The sequence below is a fragment of the Zootoca vivipara genome, chromosome 7 (genome assembly GCF_963506605.1).
Source record: "Zootoca vivipara chromosome 7, rZooViv1.1, whole genome shotgun sequence".
NCBI lineage: Eukaryota > Metazoa > Chordata > Lepidosauria > Squamata > Lacertidae > Zootoca > Zootoca vivipara.
In genome coordinates this window covers 66,718,237-66,733,858 of record NC_083282.1, presented here as the reverse complement: position 1 = coordinate 66,733,858, position 15,622 = coordinate 66,718,237, and the positions used below count along the sequence as shown (strand labels likewise).

The 15,622-nt window shown below is 45.2% G+C and overlaps 1 protein-coding gene across 5 annotated transcripts in view; it reads right to left on the bottom strand.

Moving 5' to 3' along the window:
* MTCL2 (microtubule crosslinking factor 2) overlaps positions 1–15,622 on the bottom strand; it is a 90,112-nt gene that overhangs the window by 6,049 nt on the left and 68,441 nt on the right. For 3 of the 5 annotated variants that reach the window (XM_035122435.2, XM_035122434.2, XM_035122432.2), the window contains exons 10-14: positions 15,372–15,542; positions 5,950–6,201; positions 4,513–4,584; positions 3,310–3,380; positions 79–1,531 (exon numbers count right to left, since the gene is read on the bottom strand). In XM_035122435.2, coding sequence (XP_034978326.2) covers positions 79–1,531; positions 3,310–3,380; positions 4,513–4,584; positions 5,950–6,201; positions 15,372–15,542 — 2,019 coding nt within the window. The remainder of the gene's footprint in view (positions 1–78; positions 1,532–3,309; positions 3,381–4,512; positions 4,585–5,949; positions 6,202–15,371; positions 15,543–15,622) is intronic. The other 2 variants (XM_035122433.2, XM_060277249.1) reach the window with 2 other exon arrangements.

Genomic DNA, 15,622 nt, shown 5'->3' with positions numbered 1-15,622 from the left:
GTAGAGAGGCCTGGAAGGCCACATTTGGTCCCCAGGCCTGAAGTCTCCCATCCCTGTTTTAAAGCAAGCAAGCACTACCTCATTGGCAATAATAGCAGAGATGATGTCTGGCTCCTTTAAGACTCTGTCCTTGCCACCTTGGCTTGGGATGGACAGCTTTGGTTCCTCGCTGCAGCTCTGCTTCAAGGGCTTTTTGTCAAGGACCTTGGGGGCACTTTCAGACTGCTGGAGCACAACTGAGGAGGAATGCTCCGGCTTCTTGCTACTGCTGCTGTCTCCTCCTACTGGGTCTTTTTTCTCTGGAGCCAAAGTGGGGCTCTGAGTTCTGCCACACACATTCCGGAAAAACTCCTGCACTATCCCGTACTTAGGAGTTTCTGGCTTGGCTTTGCTTTCCTGGCATCCTGGCTTCCAGATGGACTCTGTGCTCCCAGAATGCTCCACAACATTGAACAAGCTGGACAGGCCATCATTAATGTTGCTGAGAACTGGGCTGTCTCTAGTGGTGGTGGAACGAGCCCAGGCTGAGCCATTCTGTTTAGTCTGATGGAGGTTCCACAGGCTTCGGTCCTTGGAGCTGTCCAGCTTAGAAGATGATCTTCTTTGGAGTTTCGGAGAGCCATACTTGGGGGAGCAACAGGGCCGTTCGATCCTGGAGTGGACTTTGTCCAGAGAGGTCGAGATCTGCTTGCTGCGAACGGATATAAGGGAGGAGCTTCGTGGGGACCAGCTCTTGCTGCTGTGTATGCTGCCCCTGGGCATGTCTGTCTGCAGACCGATGCTGACAAACTGGGTAGTCTGGGTGCCAACACTGGCCAATCCTACTGTCTGGCTGGAAGTGCTCTTAACCTTTCTCTCCAGGGAGCTGGAGCGGATAGCTTGCCTGACACAGTTGGTGATCTCCTTCATGTCGTCGCTCATGTTGCCGGAGATCTCAAGGTCATGCAGGGAAGGCGGAAATCTGGGCACAGGGGCCACAGCTTTCTCGCTCACAGTACTGCTGTCAAGCAGCTCTCGGTGCTGCTTGGAGAAGTTGCACAGCCACCGGCTGTACATGTTTTCGGAGCTGTCCGATTCTTCCTTAGGCTTGGCCATGGTGAACAGGAAGCCAGGCTCAACCATTATCTTCCCGTCTCTCTTGTGTACTAGGGGCGATTCCAACCTACGTACCACCGGTGGGCTATAATATATGCGGATCCCAGTCTTGTCGGGAGCAGTGTAGCTTCTCTGCACATGCTTCTGGGCCTGATCCCGCACAGAGAAGCTGCTTGTCTGGGTGAAGTTGCATGACGAGACATCCAGCTTCTCTGTGGTCAGGCTCTCTGGCATGGGTTGCTCACTATTCAGATAGGCACAGTTATTGGGGGCAAACCCTGCAGGGTCCTTCAAAGTGTCAGGCAACACCTGTGTAGCTGGAGAGCCCTTTTTGCCGCGGACGTTGTCTGTGATGATGGGACTGGTTTTGCCAGGAAGATAAGGAGAACAGTCAAGCAAACTTTCAAATTCAGACATTGAGGAGACTGACTTGGTCCTGGATAGAATAGAGAAGGGAACAAGCACATTTATTAGGGAAGGTGTCTTATTTCTACCTCCAGGCTCTGTCCTTCCTAAGTAGAAGCTTATTCTCCTATTACTTTCCAAGTCATCTCTTAAGATGACCAAGAAAGCAAGAAAAATAGGATGGAAGGCATGCCTTCAATAATGTCAGAATGGACAGAAGACAGATGGATGCCTGCAGACCTGCTTTCCAATTATGCATTCCAAACTTCCATTTGGACATTCTGACATTGCAAAGGCTAATGTCTTCTGCCATTCCCCACTATCTCCATTATCCCTTAAGTTATGAGTAGGGTAAATAATGTTGGGAATTGACCCCCAGATCCATAATTGATGCATGTGTGGAAAAGGGTGTGCATTGCTAAAACAGAAGTGACTGTGGTGAGTTCACTGCACTCACATTAATGCTACCTAATCCAGTTTCATACACACACACACTTACATGGTGTGTGATTCTTTGCACAGAGCTTTGGCCCTAGACTCTTAATGTCTCTAAAAGTCATGACTCCACAGAGAGAGAGCACTTCTCTTGCAGTAGAATTGCTGTGAAGCTCAACAGAAGGTCCCACTTCCCACTCTTGTATTGTCCCAGACAGTGTGAAAAGGGAAACAATTCAATTTGCACTAAGAATCTTATAAAATAATCTATGGGGTACTCTTTTGCTCAAGCTCACTAGGAATTATTGCCTGCATTTTACAGATTTTTTTTCTGAATCAGGAATGTGGAACTTGTGGCTCTCCAAATATTGCTGGGCTGCAGTGCCCTTCATCTCTGACCAGCATTCAACACTCCCATTGTTCTAGGCACATTTTGTGACAGGGAATTTCATATAGTGTGAGCAGTTTCTGAGCTCTGGATACAATTCTGCCTCCCCACTTCCAGCCACTATCTGAAGACTGGAGATGGGACTCTCATAAGAATATCAGGGGGGCGGGCAGGGGAAGTATGGCTTTGGTGTGTGTGTTTTTTCTGTCTTCAAATGAGGCCTAGACCATGTGAAAAATGAACATAAGGTTTTAGTTGCAGTTCATTCATTTTCGGCTTTGTATTCTTGTTATAAAAAAGCACACCTAAACACTCCATTGTGGCGCCTATAACCTAGGTTTAAGGTGCCATATAGCTCCTAGCTTTCATATCTCAGTTTCTAACACTGTCCCTGATCAGTAACCTTGCTTACTGGGGCTGATGGGCACTGGGAGCCTAACAACATCTGGGTGGCCACAAAATCTCTACCCCTGTCCTAAATAATCACCTACAGGGAACACAAGGAAGACAGGTTGGGGGGGGGGGAAATAGTAGCATGCAGCGATTAAAAGGCAATACCATTATCAAGGTAACATGTTTTGTGTTTTTAGCAAGGGAGTAGAATAAAAGCATGTTAAGAAATATGAGCATATATACCATTTACTTCTGTCCCTGAAAGATGCAATGAGGGTCAAATAGTTCCATGGCAATATGCATTTTGTGTATTTACACTTGCTGAAGGCAGAGGTATGGAGGCTGGTAAATTATACAGATAGGCTCACATGCAAACAATCAAGCTGTCTATATTTTCTGCCCCATTGTGGCATTAGGTGTTGCCAGCTACCAGTTTTGCAGAGAAGGAAAACATGTTACCTCACCCCACGACCTCGGTGTGCTTTTCTCACCAATCATTAAGCTTGAGTATGGCTAGAGGAGTCGGCTGACTGTTTTCCAGATGGTGAAGTTTTGAAGGAAGAAGCAAAACTTAGAAGCTGCACACATCTCACCTTTTTAAGTTGCTTCCTTTCATGTCTGTTTCGGAAACAGTTTCTTTGTCGGTGATTTTCTCATTGAGAGTCTGAAAAGAACATTAGAGAGGCCTTTTATCATCAGTGGTGCCTTGCAACATCATGGCAGGCCTAGAGAAGCTTAGCTAAAGAGGGCAAGAGGAGTCAGCTTCCCAGAGGAATGTAAGGCTTCACTTTGCACTTCAGCAGCAAAAAAAGTGTTCTGTGGGGATTTCCCCTAAATTTCAGAATTCAGTGCAATGTCAAGAGCTCAGTAAAAATACTCATTGCTCTAGGTCATGGGTAGGCAAACCAAGGCCCAGAGGCTGAATCCAGCCTAATCGCCTTCTAAATCTGGCCCACGGACGGTCCGGGAATCAGCATGTTTTTACATGAGTAGAGTGTGTGTTTTTAAAATGCATCTTTGGGTTATTTGTGGGGCATAGGAATTCGTTCATTATTATTATTTTCAAAATATAGTCCGGCCCCCCACAAGGTGTGAGAGACAGTGGACTGGCCCCCTGCTGAAAAAGTTTGCTGACCCCTGGTCTAGGTGTTACAGCAGGCATCCCCAAACTGCGGTCCTCCAGATGTTTTGGCCTACAACTCCCATGATCCCTAGCTAACAGGACCAGTGGTCAGGGATGATGGGAATTGTAGTCCAAAACATCTGGAGGGCCGAAGTTTGGGGATGCCTGCCTTATGTTACAGTTTTCATAGAAATGCACTTCAAAGTTAGCTGAAATCTGAAGTCCTATTAAGAGATCGAAAATAGCAATCATGACCAAGGCTAGGATATTTTAATGCATGCAGGTAAATTCAACAGATGCAGCATTCCTCAGCACAAAGGCGCAGAGATGGAAATAGCTGACCCTGTTGAATTTCTGTCTGTCACACAGCCCCTCTCAGGAAATACATTCCTAATATCTTCACCATAAGTAATAAAAGACATGTAACCTATTTAGTGAATGCCTTGCTGAACCAGTAGGAGGTCTAGTTAACCCTGTGTCCAAAACAGCCAAGCACAGGCATCTGGAATGCTCACAAGTATCGCATGTGATCACTCCCTTATAATTTGTCCCCAGCATAATTCTACAGCTTCCATCCACCCTTCTGGGGGCAAGGTTTTAGTTCACACCCCAACACATGCCATCTCTGCCTGAATTTTACAGGTTAGGACAAAGCTGTTCCTGCCCAGCTTACCTCTTTCCAACTACTGCCATGCTTCTCCATTTCAGAGTTTTTCAAAGCCCAGAGGTCAGCTCCCTTCTGCAGCTGAAAGACAAAGCAATTCTAGTGCTGGGCCTGCACATAGGAGGCGATTTGTCCTCTAAGTGGCATTGCTGTGGACAACCACCTTTTTTAAAAAAAATTGTTCAGTTTCTAATGGGTGCACTGCAAGGTTCAGCCCCTGCAGGGACATCCCACTGGCATCACAGTACTCGTGGGATATTGGGTGTTCCTTGCAGCACCCACATATTTCTGGCAGAGACACTGTTTCAAAAAATCAATCGCTAATAGAGAAACTGCAGCTTAGGGGCAGATGTGTTGCTTAGGATCCATTTTGACAGAGGGTCAGGCTGGGGATGAGTCAATGAAACATTAACTGCTGGCAAAGGAATGTGTTCAGTGTGCCACTGGGGGACAGAAGGATCTATTCCACCATTGCAGAGCATGCAAAATCTACAGGGGAGATGAAAGAGAGTCTCAGTTTTATTTAGGTGCCTCATTTGTTTGTAGCCTGCTGATGTCCAAAACGCACATGCACCTACAGTAACATAGCTGGTTCACAATTCATGAACCTTGATTTCACTGCATGGTTTGGGGTGGGATGTGTGGTGGTGGAGGGAATGTGGAGCTTTTGTGTCTTTTAACAGCTGTGAGGCAGGCAAAAATGCAACAGGTCAAGCCTCTTCTAGTCTGGAAATTATGGGGAAAGCTTAATATGTTGACACTCTGGCTGCCAGTCATCTTATTAATTGTGTGTGGATCCTGATTTATCTTTGGGCCCTGCACCCCATCTGCAAAAGGGGAGATAAAATTGAATATAATGCCAAGTGCAGTCAGATTATATGCAAATTTATCTTCTTCTATAAGGTCGTATTGAATGTTAATCCTACTCAGCATCACCCAGTGGAACTTTGTTGAATACAAGAACCAGAAAATCATGTTGGCATCTCTGCATGAGGGGGTTATGTGTACCCCGCTAGCATGTGTGCTGCATGCAAGCACATGCATGCATTCATGGGAACAAGGAAGCCTAGGGGATAGGCAATTGTTGGCCAGCATCATTATCCAGATTCATATTATTATTATGCTTTTATCCTGCCCTTCCTCCATGAGGCTCAGAAGGCATACAGAGTTGTCCTTCTCCCAACCACCTTGAGACGTAGGCTAGAGATAGTGATTGGCTGGAAGTCACCCAGGGAGTTCCGTGGCTGGGCAAGGATTTAAATCCAGGACTGGACTCGACCACAACACTCTGCCTCTATACCCACACTTATGCTCATGCAGGGACATCAATTGCTGCCAGCCTATATTGATTCTGCTAAGGGTATGCACATTATATTCACACTTGCTGAAATACTCGCTGAGACTTCGGAGGGCGAGTTGCACCCACACAATGTATTCCATTCTCACCTGATTTATTTTGTTCTGCAGCTCCTTCACTTGCTGCTCTGCCTGCTGCCGTTCATCCTTGAATCGGTCCAGCAGCTCCAGCTTCTCCTGATCCCAGTTCTTCTCGCTGATCTGCAGCTGCTTGGTCAGGTCCATGACGGCGCTGTACGACTCGGCCAGGAGGTGCTGGTGCTCCTCCCTCTCCCTCTTCAGAGCTGTCTTCCAGTCAGAGAGTGCTCGCTCTGTCAAGCCTTTCCCAGGCTTGGATTCCAGCTGTGTGGGACAAAGGGAGTAGCTGTGTCAGGGAACCCAATTAATTCAAAGGCCGCAGCTTCCTTGCCTTTGTCTGAGGTTGGTTATGGGAGACTGTTTGGCTTGCTGTGCTGGAAAGGTGGACAGGTTCAATGGAATATATTCATGGGTAGCGGTTCCTATTTATCTACTTGCATTTTGATGTGCTTTCGAACTGCTAGGTTGGCAGGAGCTGGGACCAAGCAACGGGAGCTCACCCCGTCACAGGGATTTGAACCGCCGACCTTCTGATCAGCAAGCCCTAGGCTCAGTGGTTTTAACCACAGTGCCACCTGGGTCCCTAAAAAACTTGGTTATGTTCCCCCTTTTCCATTTGGCAAAAATCAGACTTGGGCCACATTTACACAATACATATAAAGCACTATGATGCCACTGTATACCTGAAGGAGCGTCTCCACCCCCATCGTTCAGCCTGGACACTGAGATCCAGCGCCGAGGGCCTTCTGGCAGTTCCCTCATTGCGAGAAGTGAGGTTACAGGGAAGCAGACAATAGGGCCTTCATGGTAGTGGCACCCACCCTGTGGAACGCCCTTCCATCAAATGTCAAGGAAATAAGCAGCTATCCTATTTTTAAAAGACATCTGAAAGCAGCCCTGTTTAGGGAAGCTTTTAATATTTAATGCTGTACTGTTTTAATACTCGATTGGGAGCCGCCCAGAGTGGCTGGGGAGACTCAGCCAGATGGGTGGGGTACAAATTATTATTATTATTATTATTATTACTTTAAACAGTAATGGCTTCCGACAAACAATTCTGGGAACTGTAGTTTGTTAGAGGTGCTGGGAGTTGTTAGGAGTCCCCTATTCCCCTCAAAGAGCTACAGTTCTCAGTGTGGATTAGCAAGCGATCCCTCTTCACAGGGAACTCTGGGAACTGTATCTTTATTTTAGGGAAGTGTGGTGGTGAAGAAACAGGCAGTGGAGGGAAGGAGATCAGGGCAGCTGGCAACCATGGTGCTGACAAGTGTGGGTAATCCATGGCTACGTTTCACAGCTCTGTGCAGCCAGAATCAGGTGACTGGCCAGCCCCCTTGATCTCCAGCTTCTTCTTCGACAGCTTCCTGGACTGCACAGCTAGCTATCAATTGCAGCCAGAGACTGTGCAGCTGGCCAACCCCATGATCTCCATCTGCAGTGATTCTTGCATTTTTGAGCACTGCTGCTTTAAATAATTACCTATTTCTAGCAGGAATTAATACTAATAAGCATGAGTCCAGGACCCAATGAGAGAGCTATAAAGGCCAGCTTTTTAGATGTTGCACAGCATCAGTCTGCTTGCAGGAGTATGAACTGGGCTTCAGCCCTTTTTATGGAAGGAGCTACTTTAGGGAGAAAAATACTCTGTTTTCTCAAGGTATGGACCAGCACATAGCTGATGCAGCAACCAGCTGTCTAGAAACAGGGAGATAATGGACAAGGTTCCATAACGTGAAAGAATGGCCCCCATAACAAATGGAGATCGAGGCTGGAGAACTGTTGGAGAAATAGTTTGCTCCCATAACATACTAACTGTAAACTGCCATGAACAGAAAGCAAATTATGATATTCCCCTTTCAAATATGACAGATTAATTGCTATTGCTGATGCAGAAGAAATTGAGGATAGTGTTAAATCCTATTAGAGCGTCTTATTTGATTGATGTTTTTGGGAGACACTGCAAAGGCCGATAATACTTCCAGGACTCTAGATGTCTCTGGAAATACTACAGTGCTAAATCCTACTGACACCTCCATGAATTAGCTCCCTCATTTATCTGTATATAACAGTGACCATGAGGATGATTACCACACTCCTTCAATTCCACTTAAAACACTGTGCAAAAGAGACTGCTTCTTCTTAAGTGTGGCATGTTAATAATGGCAGTAAAACATTTCTATAGTGGTAAACTTCTCAATAGGTAATATGCTTTACAGAGGTGGAAAAAAGGAGGAAGAAACATGAAATCAGAAATTATTTACGGAACAGAATAGCTCACAGCAATCCTAGAATCTTTAGAGGAAACATAGCAGTCAAACATACTGATATCAATTAGGACATGGCTAGTACAAGGGCATTTCGTTTGTGGATCTAAATATATTCAATAAAAGCCACGCTGCCCAGCAAACTGCAATTTCTAAAAGGGGAATTGTGAACTATAGCAAGGAAGAGCCAGCATCAAGGGACTTCCAAAGCAGACAGAGAGACAAAAGCCTTAGGAATGATTGGCTCAACAGTGCAATCAATTCCCTTCTGGGCAGGCAAGGCCCCCAAATCATGATGCTCAGCAAGTGAGCTCCTGTAATCAGCTTACAAACAGAATACGAGTGTTGTGGTCACCCAGGAGTCAGAGACTCTCCAACAGTCTTTCCTTGCACATGTATATGTTGGACTGAAGGTGAGTCGGCAGCCTCTGCCAAAACTGCTTACTTGTTACTGGGTGTCCAGTAACAAGCTAACTGCATGCTGATGCCAAGGAAGTTGGTTACATAATTGCTGTCTGGGAGATTAGCATCAAGGGCATTGAGAATCCTTGGGGTTAACACTTTGCATACTACCCATTGTGCCAGCTGTGTGAGATCAGAGGCAAGCACGACATACTAGGTGTGCAAGTTAAATGCATGCCCCAACAAAATAAAGGCCACAGCACTGCACTTCCAGAGAACAGCAAGCTCATTCTAGGAGCCCCCTTTCTCAGGCCCAGAGGCACATGACAGCTCAGACAGCTGAATAGGAAATGATTATTCTAATCAGATAATAATTGGACATGTTTGCTGCATTTATGCATAGCAGCAGTTCAGCGGTGCAGATGCCATTCTGGGTGAGTAAATAGATAATGGGCATCTGGGGGAATCCACGAAAGATCTAATAATGGCATCTCCAGAGCAAAGTACCAGCAAGTGGGTTATTACTTGAGACTTCATTTTTATAACCCTAATGTGTCTTCATGCAGCTGCTGAAATGAGGCTGTAATAAAAAGAAAGTAGCATCAATTTACAAGGGCTCAACCACGAGCTGCCACCTCATTGTATAAGTGGAGAGATTATGACAATGAAGGACTAATGTGTCAGCAGCTCTATTCCTTATCTCCCCACCCCCCACTTGCCTGTTCAATGGCAGAACAAGGGTGCAGAGCCACACTAGGAACAAGAGATGCTCCTGGATTGGCAGAATGACTGTATGCAGTGATATGTTGCTTATAGCACTACTTTATCTTCTCATGCTATGTAGGAAAACCTGCGGCTCTCCTGGTGTTGTTTGAGTCCCGGCCTGGGCAGTGGTAATGGATGGTGGTAGCTGAAATCCAACAACATCTGGAGGGCCACACATTCCCCATCTCTGTTCTAAGGACTCACCCAGGCAGCAGTTTCTACATTTCTTGGGCACTTTTTCTGCCCTAGGATAATACCATGCTTAGCATAGGGAGTCAGCTATACACACTGTACAACCCGAGCTCTTGGTGAAAGCGCATCCTGTCCAACGCCAGTGCAAGACGAAGTGTTCCACATAGCTCTGTTGCAGGCGGATAGCATTCCCAAGGCTCTGCACCAGTTCCATTTGGACATGCCCTAGAAAACTATTCTAGTAGGTGCAGTATCTGTTTTATCACAACATTTATCAATTGTCTGGGCACACTGAATTTGTTTCTGGTAACTGCAGCTTATTTGCCAACTTATAGTCAATTAAAAAACCTTGATATCTGGGTGAAAAGCCAAATACATGAGCAGAGGGCTCAGGCGGTGCAGTCTAAACACTTTTATGTGCTTGCAAAAATTACCTCCCCCAACTCCCTGCCCAAATTCCTCAAACTACTCAATGTGTGGCATGTGAATTGCTAGCAACCTAAAAAGCAGGAGTCTCCCAGAAGCAGAAGCTGACATGTGTTCACTACATGTAAGGCTACTTGTAGAAGAAGTGGGTCAGATTTGTTAGGCTGGGGAAAAACTGGGAGCCTGCTGCCTGCTCTCCTCCAATACAATAAGTGTCTATGTCTGTTTTCTTCTCTGATAAAGTTGTGGCAGGTCTCCATTTGTTCGTCTGGTTCACATAGATAAGCTGTGCATTACTGTGTGAACATTTATTCATGCAAGCCATCAACTCGTAAGTAATTTTTTGTGGTTGCATTTTTTTGTAAGTGTACAGTTTTAATGCTGTGTTTTAAATTGTTGTAAGCCAGCCTTAGGGTGAATTATGATTAATAATACTAGTACAGTACCCCGGAAAGTTCCCAATCACAGACTCATCAAGACCTTCGATTAGTCAGCCATGCTGGTGAGAAGGAAATCCCAGCTCATGGCAGCTCCTCCTCCTAGGTCATGATGAGAGAGTAAGGTTCTTTGGTATTAGTGCACAAATAAGAATGGATTCAGCCTCAGTTTAACAACTGCATCTCATTCCATGTGGGGGGGGCATGGAATTAGTTTGACAATGAAAATATACAAATCTATAATCTGAATAGGTGTGTCCATGTGTGATATTTTGGCAAGGCCTGCCCATCAAGGCCCATAGAATTGACTCTTGTTTGGCTTGTTCACCACTGTTCCATGAGCCTTACACTTCCTTAGTAATGTAAATCCAATGTGCTTGCTAGGCTTTGTTGGAAGGGGTGAATCACACCTATAGTATTATCTCCTGCTCAGGAGCAGGTTCCATCTCTTTCAGTGCTGCAAACCACAAGTTTCTCACAGTTCAGCTTGACCAGAGCAATCAGTATTGATCCCTACAACCCTGAACAAGGACAAAATTTCTATCAATTGCCTCTGAACAAACCTATTTCCCCAAAGACCCTGGGTAAGGTACACATAACGTTGCGTATCTTTCCTTTCATCTCAGTCAAAGCAGGGAGGGAGGGGAATCAATAAAATGTATGAATAAAGCCAGCTTCAATTGCTGCCATTAAGATTCTGATGATGCTAGTAATAGAGGCTAAAATAGAAACAGCTTAAGAGCTGCACCCAAATTCTTCATGTGGTGCTGATCACTTGGCTGGCTATAAGATGAGTATTTATAGACAAGAGCGATTGATACTGGAAGGCAAGGTGGGGTCAAGCATGTGCCTTCCTTAAGGGGAAAGCCCACAAAGCAGATATTACGACGACAATGGAATGGCCCTTTGCCCACCTAAGAAGACAGATCATCAATAATAAGCCGAGTCATCACCAGGAATCTTGTGAGATCAATTATCTTAATGCAAGCTTTGAGTATATTCCAAAAGGGAACTAAAAGTAGAATTGGTTGGTTTGAAGACAAGGAACACACCTAGCATGCTTATCCTTTTAACCCAGTGGTTCTACCACTTTCTTCCCCATGAACAATTTGAAAAATGCTGAGGGTCTTGGCAGATCACTTAATGATTATTCTGTCTTCTATAGCAATTGCGATGCACAGTGCTAAATGCGCTATGATATTTAATTGTGTTTTTGTTGCTTCTTTTTATATATTGAATTTAAATTGTAATGCAATAAAATACAATATAAGAAATGAAAGAAGTGATTAATATACAATTAAAAATCTGTATGAATGATCATTTATTTATTCAATTTATATCTCATCCTTCCTCCCAAAGGAGCCCAGCCAACAATATTTAATGCAATGGATGTGCTGGCTCTTGTCTTCAACCACAAATCCACAGACCTAAATGAACCTCACAGACCACTGGTGGTTTGCAGGCCACAGTTCGGACTGCAGCCTCTGGAATCAGTTTCAAGACTTGCAGTGTGTTTTGTAGATTATGGTTACCCCCCCCCCCGGTCCAATCTTGAAGCAGCCAAAGTGAAGGTGTCATTCTTCTAGCATTTCAAAGTAAGCAGCACACTAAGATAACCATATAGCACCATTACGCCGAAGTGTTGCAGGGAGGGAGATGTAGTGTCTTCTGTTGGAGCACTTCCTTTCCACATTTTATGTTAACCTGAACGATCCACTTAATCTGTGTTCACAGAAAGCAGAGTATCATATCCTTTTGACTTTGCTTCTCACCTGACTATTTTGCATTAAAGGTAAAGGTAAAGGGACCCCTGACCATTAGGTCCAGTCGTGACCGACTCTGGGGTTGCGCGCTCATCTCGCATTATTGGCCGAGGGAGCCAGCGTATAGCTTCCAGGTCATGTGGCCAGCATGACAAAGCCGCTTCTGGCAAACCAGAGCAGCACATGGAAACGCTGTTTACCTTCCCGCTGTAGCGGTTCCTATTTATCTACTTGCATTTTGATGTGCTTTCGAACTGCTAAGTTGGCAGGAGCTGGGACCAAGCAACGGGAGCTCACCCCGTCACAGGGATTCGAACCGCCAACCTTCTGATCAGCAAGCCCTAGGCTCAGTGGTTTAACCACAGCGCCACCTGGGTCCCTTGCATTAGTGGTATTCTTAAATTTGGGCTGTTTTTATCCTCCAGTTCCCTTGGAATCCACAGTAAGACAGAAGAGCTGTTTTAAGGAAGAGTCACTCCAAAACCAGCTATAGAAGAGGATTCAGACTTGCTCCAGCTGACTAAGAGCAACAAAACTAGGCGGGGGGGGGTTAGGGTTTAGGGGGGAAGAAAGGCTCACTGGAACTCCCAGGTCCAGTCTCCAGACAGGACACATGAGTTGCCTGGACCTAGCTCAGACTTGTCAGAGCCTGTTCAGAAATTAAGCATTTGAACATTCTTTTCAAGAGAATTTTGGAACTCTCTCTTTAAAAACAATAGCACAGGATAGCAACATAAGGACAAAAGCAAACAGGGGCTTTGGAAAAAAGGAACCAGAGGATTGCATCCAATGGCTGCATTTAGGCTTTGCTGGAAGACATTAGGAGATTACCAAGCCCCAAGCTCAAAAACGGGGTGTGTTTTTTAAAAAAAGAAAAATCAAGGTTTTGTTTTCCCCTTTGCAGAAGGAGCCATGGAATTTCTCTCACATTCTACTGGAAAGGTACCAGATTTAAAGCAGAAGAGAGTCCTTGCCAGTACTGTTCTGCATCTATGGGTACAAAACCGGGCATGTTATATGCACAGCAAGATGTGAATTTGTGCTTGGGTTGAGTTATTTCTGGGTGACGGAAGTGGAAGGGGAGATGACTCAACCCTTCTCCAAGACTGATGATGTTACTGTTGATCTTAGCCACAAAACCAGCCAGGAGGCAGACACAGTCTTCTCATTTCCGTCCTTCTAGCTCCCCCAAGCTCAACACACGTTATTTAGAAAGCTGCTGAATAAGCAACTCGAAGCATTAATGCTGGGCATGCACCTACATGAATGGGAATACACTTGAGACAGAAGATGTGCTGTGATGTCAAGGTGACAGATCTCCAGACATCAACTCCAAGGCATATTAAAGAAAAAGGTTCTTCGATGTGGAGAGGTAGCTGTCATACTATCAAAATATTGATGTGTTGGTGTTTTCCTATCCCAGAGGGGGAATCTTATCCAGCTTATGGACACAGAGTTCAGGAACAACCAGAACACAAGAAAGCAGAAACAGAACAGAGGAAAGTGCAGAAGAGAAGGAGAGTCTCTTGCCTCCTTCCTTCATTCTTACTGACAGACCACTGGACCTCTGGTAGCAAAGAGGGGCATGAGAAATAGTTCTAAGGGCCCTAGAGCAATGCCCTTGTACACTTCTCTTCTGAAGAATAATTCTTATAACAACTGGAGTGGACAGCTGGCAATGCCACATGTTCCTAGAGTAGTTATATGACCCTTAACCTGCCTAACAGATCAGGGTTAAAAAAACAAACACACTGGGGATAGTGGCATTACTTAGGGGCCCACTCACATAAGCCAAATCTGCTATATATGTTGTTGCCAAACTGCCCCAAGGGTGCAATTATTTGCTGAATGCAATGTGCGACCCAGCACATACCTGGATACAAATGCACCTTCCAGTATCTGTTGTCATGACAACTTGAAAAAGTGCCACCAAGATCATGAAAAATAGCTAGCAGCGCAGTGGTGTTCATGCGCTACATCTGCCGTGCGATTATGGGAATGTGCACACATGAGGAAAACACAGGTTACACTCTATGGACAACCCCTAGGCTGTATGGAACAGACTACTGTGTTAACAGGAGGGAGGGAGGGAAGGAAGGAAGAGGACAAAGGATGCCCAGATACTGCCGTGCTGCTTGTGAGCAGACAGACTCTTCTTAGTTGGTGCGGTCTAGGAAAGCCACAGGATCTGCTAAGGAAACCCTCCTCATGAGTCAGCTGTATGTGTAAAGGCATAATGCCAAAGGCAAGGTTTGCAGCTGCTTCTTTGTACATATCTGGAGGTTCCCTCATGTGCATCAACCAGGAAATGAGAACACATGGAAGGAAAACCCGTGGGCTGGCTTGCAGCCTCCTCTGAAGGGAGCTCTTGGTCAGAAGCACTTTCACTCAGCCATTTCTGCAGCAGACTCCCACACAACTACAGTCAGGAGGCTTGAGCTTTATTACCTCTTTGCAAGAACACACACCAGGGCAGAGTGCCAGATTATGTTAGTTCTGGCTGGCAAAAAGGCTTTTCTTTCATAATATACTGGATATAGCAGAAATAAAAAAATATATAAATACAAAAGCAGCAGAGCACCATGCTCCATTTCTGGACCATCTCATGTACGTACCACCTAGATAACCACCTAGATACAACACTGTCCTCCCAGTGGTGCCATTGGGATAACAATGGAGTATGAAAACAGTTCATAATTGGGTCTCTGAAACAATGGATCTTTTTTGTTAGCCAAGCCCAATTCCAGGCTTGGGGACCCATTCCCACTTTATCAAAACATGCTGAGTTTGGGTATTCCACTTCACCATAAAGCATCACTTATTTCACTCCTGATGCCCCCAAAATCATTAGAAATGACTGAAGATCTCAATACAGTGACAGACCACTCATGCAACAGGCTGATCTAAACATAAGGCCAAATGATGGCATAATTAGGCTTGTGTGCTTCCTCATCTATTTATAAACCCTTGATGGCCCCCATCACTCTTGGTCAGACATGCCATTGTTTCCTGTTACATAAAAATTGGCAAACTATGGTTTGCACTTGCCCCCCTCCCGCCAAACTTAAATTGAAGCCATGATTTGAAGCATGCAAGGTAAACCAGAGAATGTGAGTTGCTTCTTGTTTAGAATGAAGATAAACTTTATGCAGCTTGAGTAAAAATGTGATGCTTGGGTGTCTGACCTGTGCGATGAGACATTTGAGCTCAGTTCTCTCCATTTCCCAGGTTGCCTTAGCCTTGGCAAACTGTTGCTGCAGCTCGTTCATGCCTCTTCTCTCTTCACGCAACTCTGTGCACAGCTCCTTCAAAGTCACCTTCATGTCTGATAGGGTCTTGATATACTCATTGGCCTGCTAGAAATACAAAAAAATGCATAATAAAGTATGACTGCCATGCACACACCAGATTCTAGACAACAGCCATCACTTTTCAG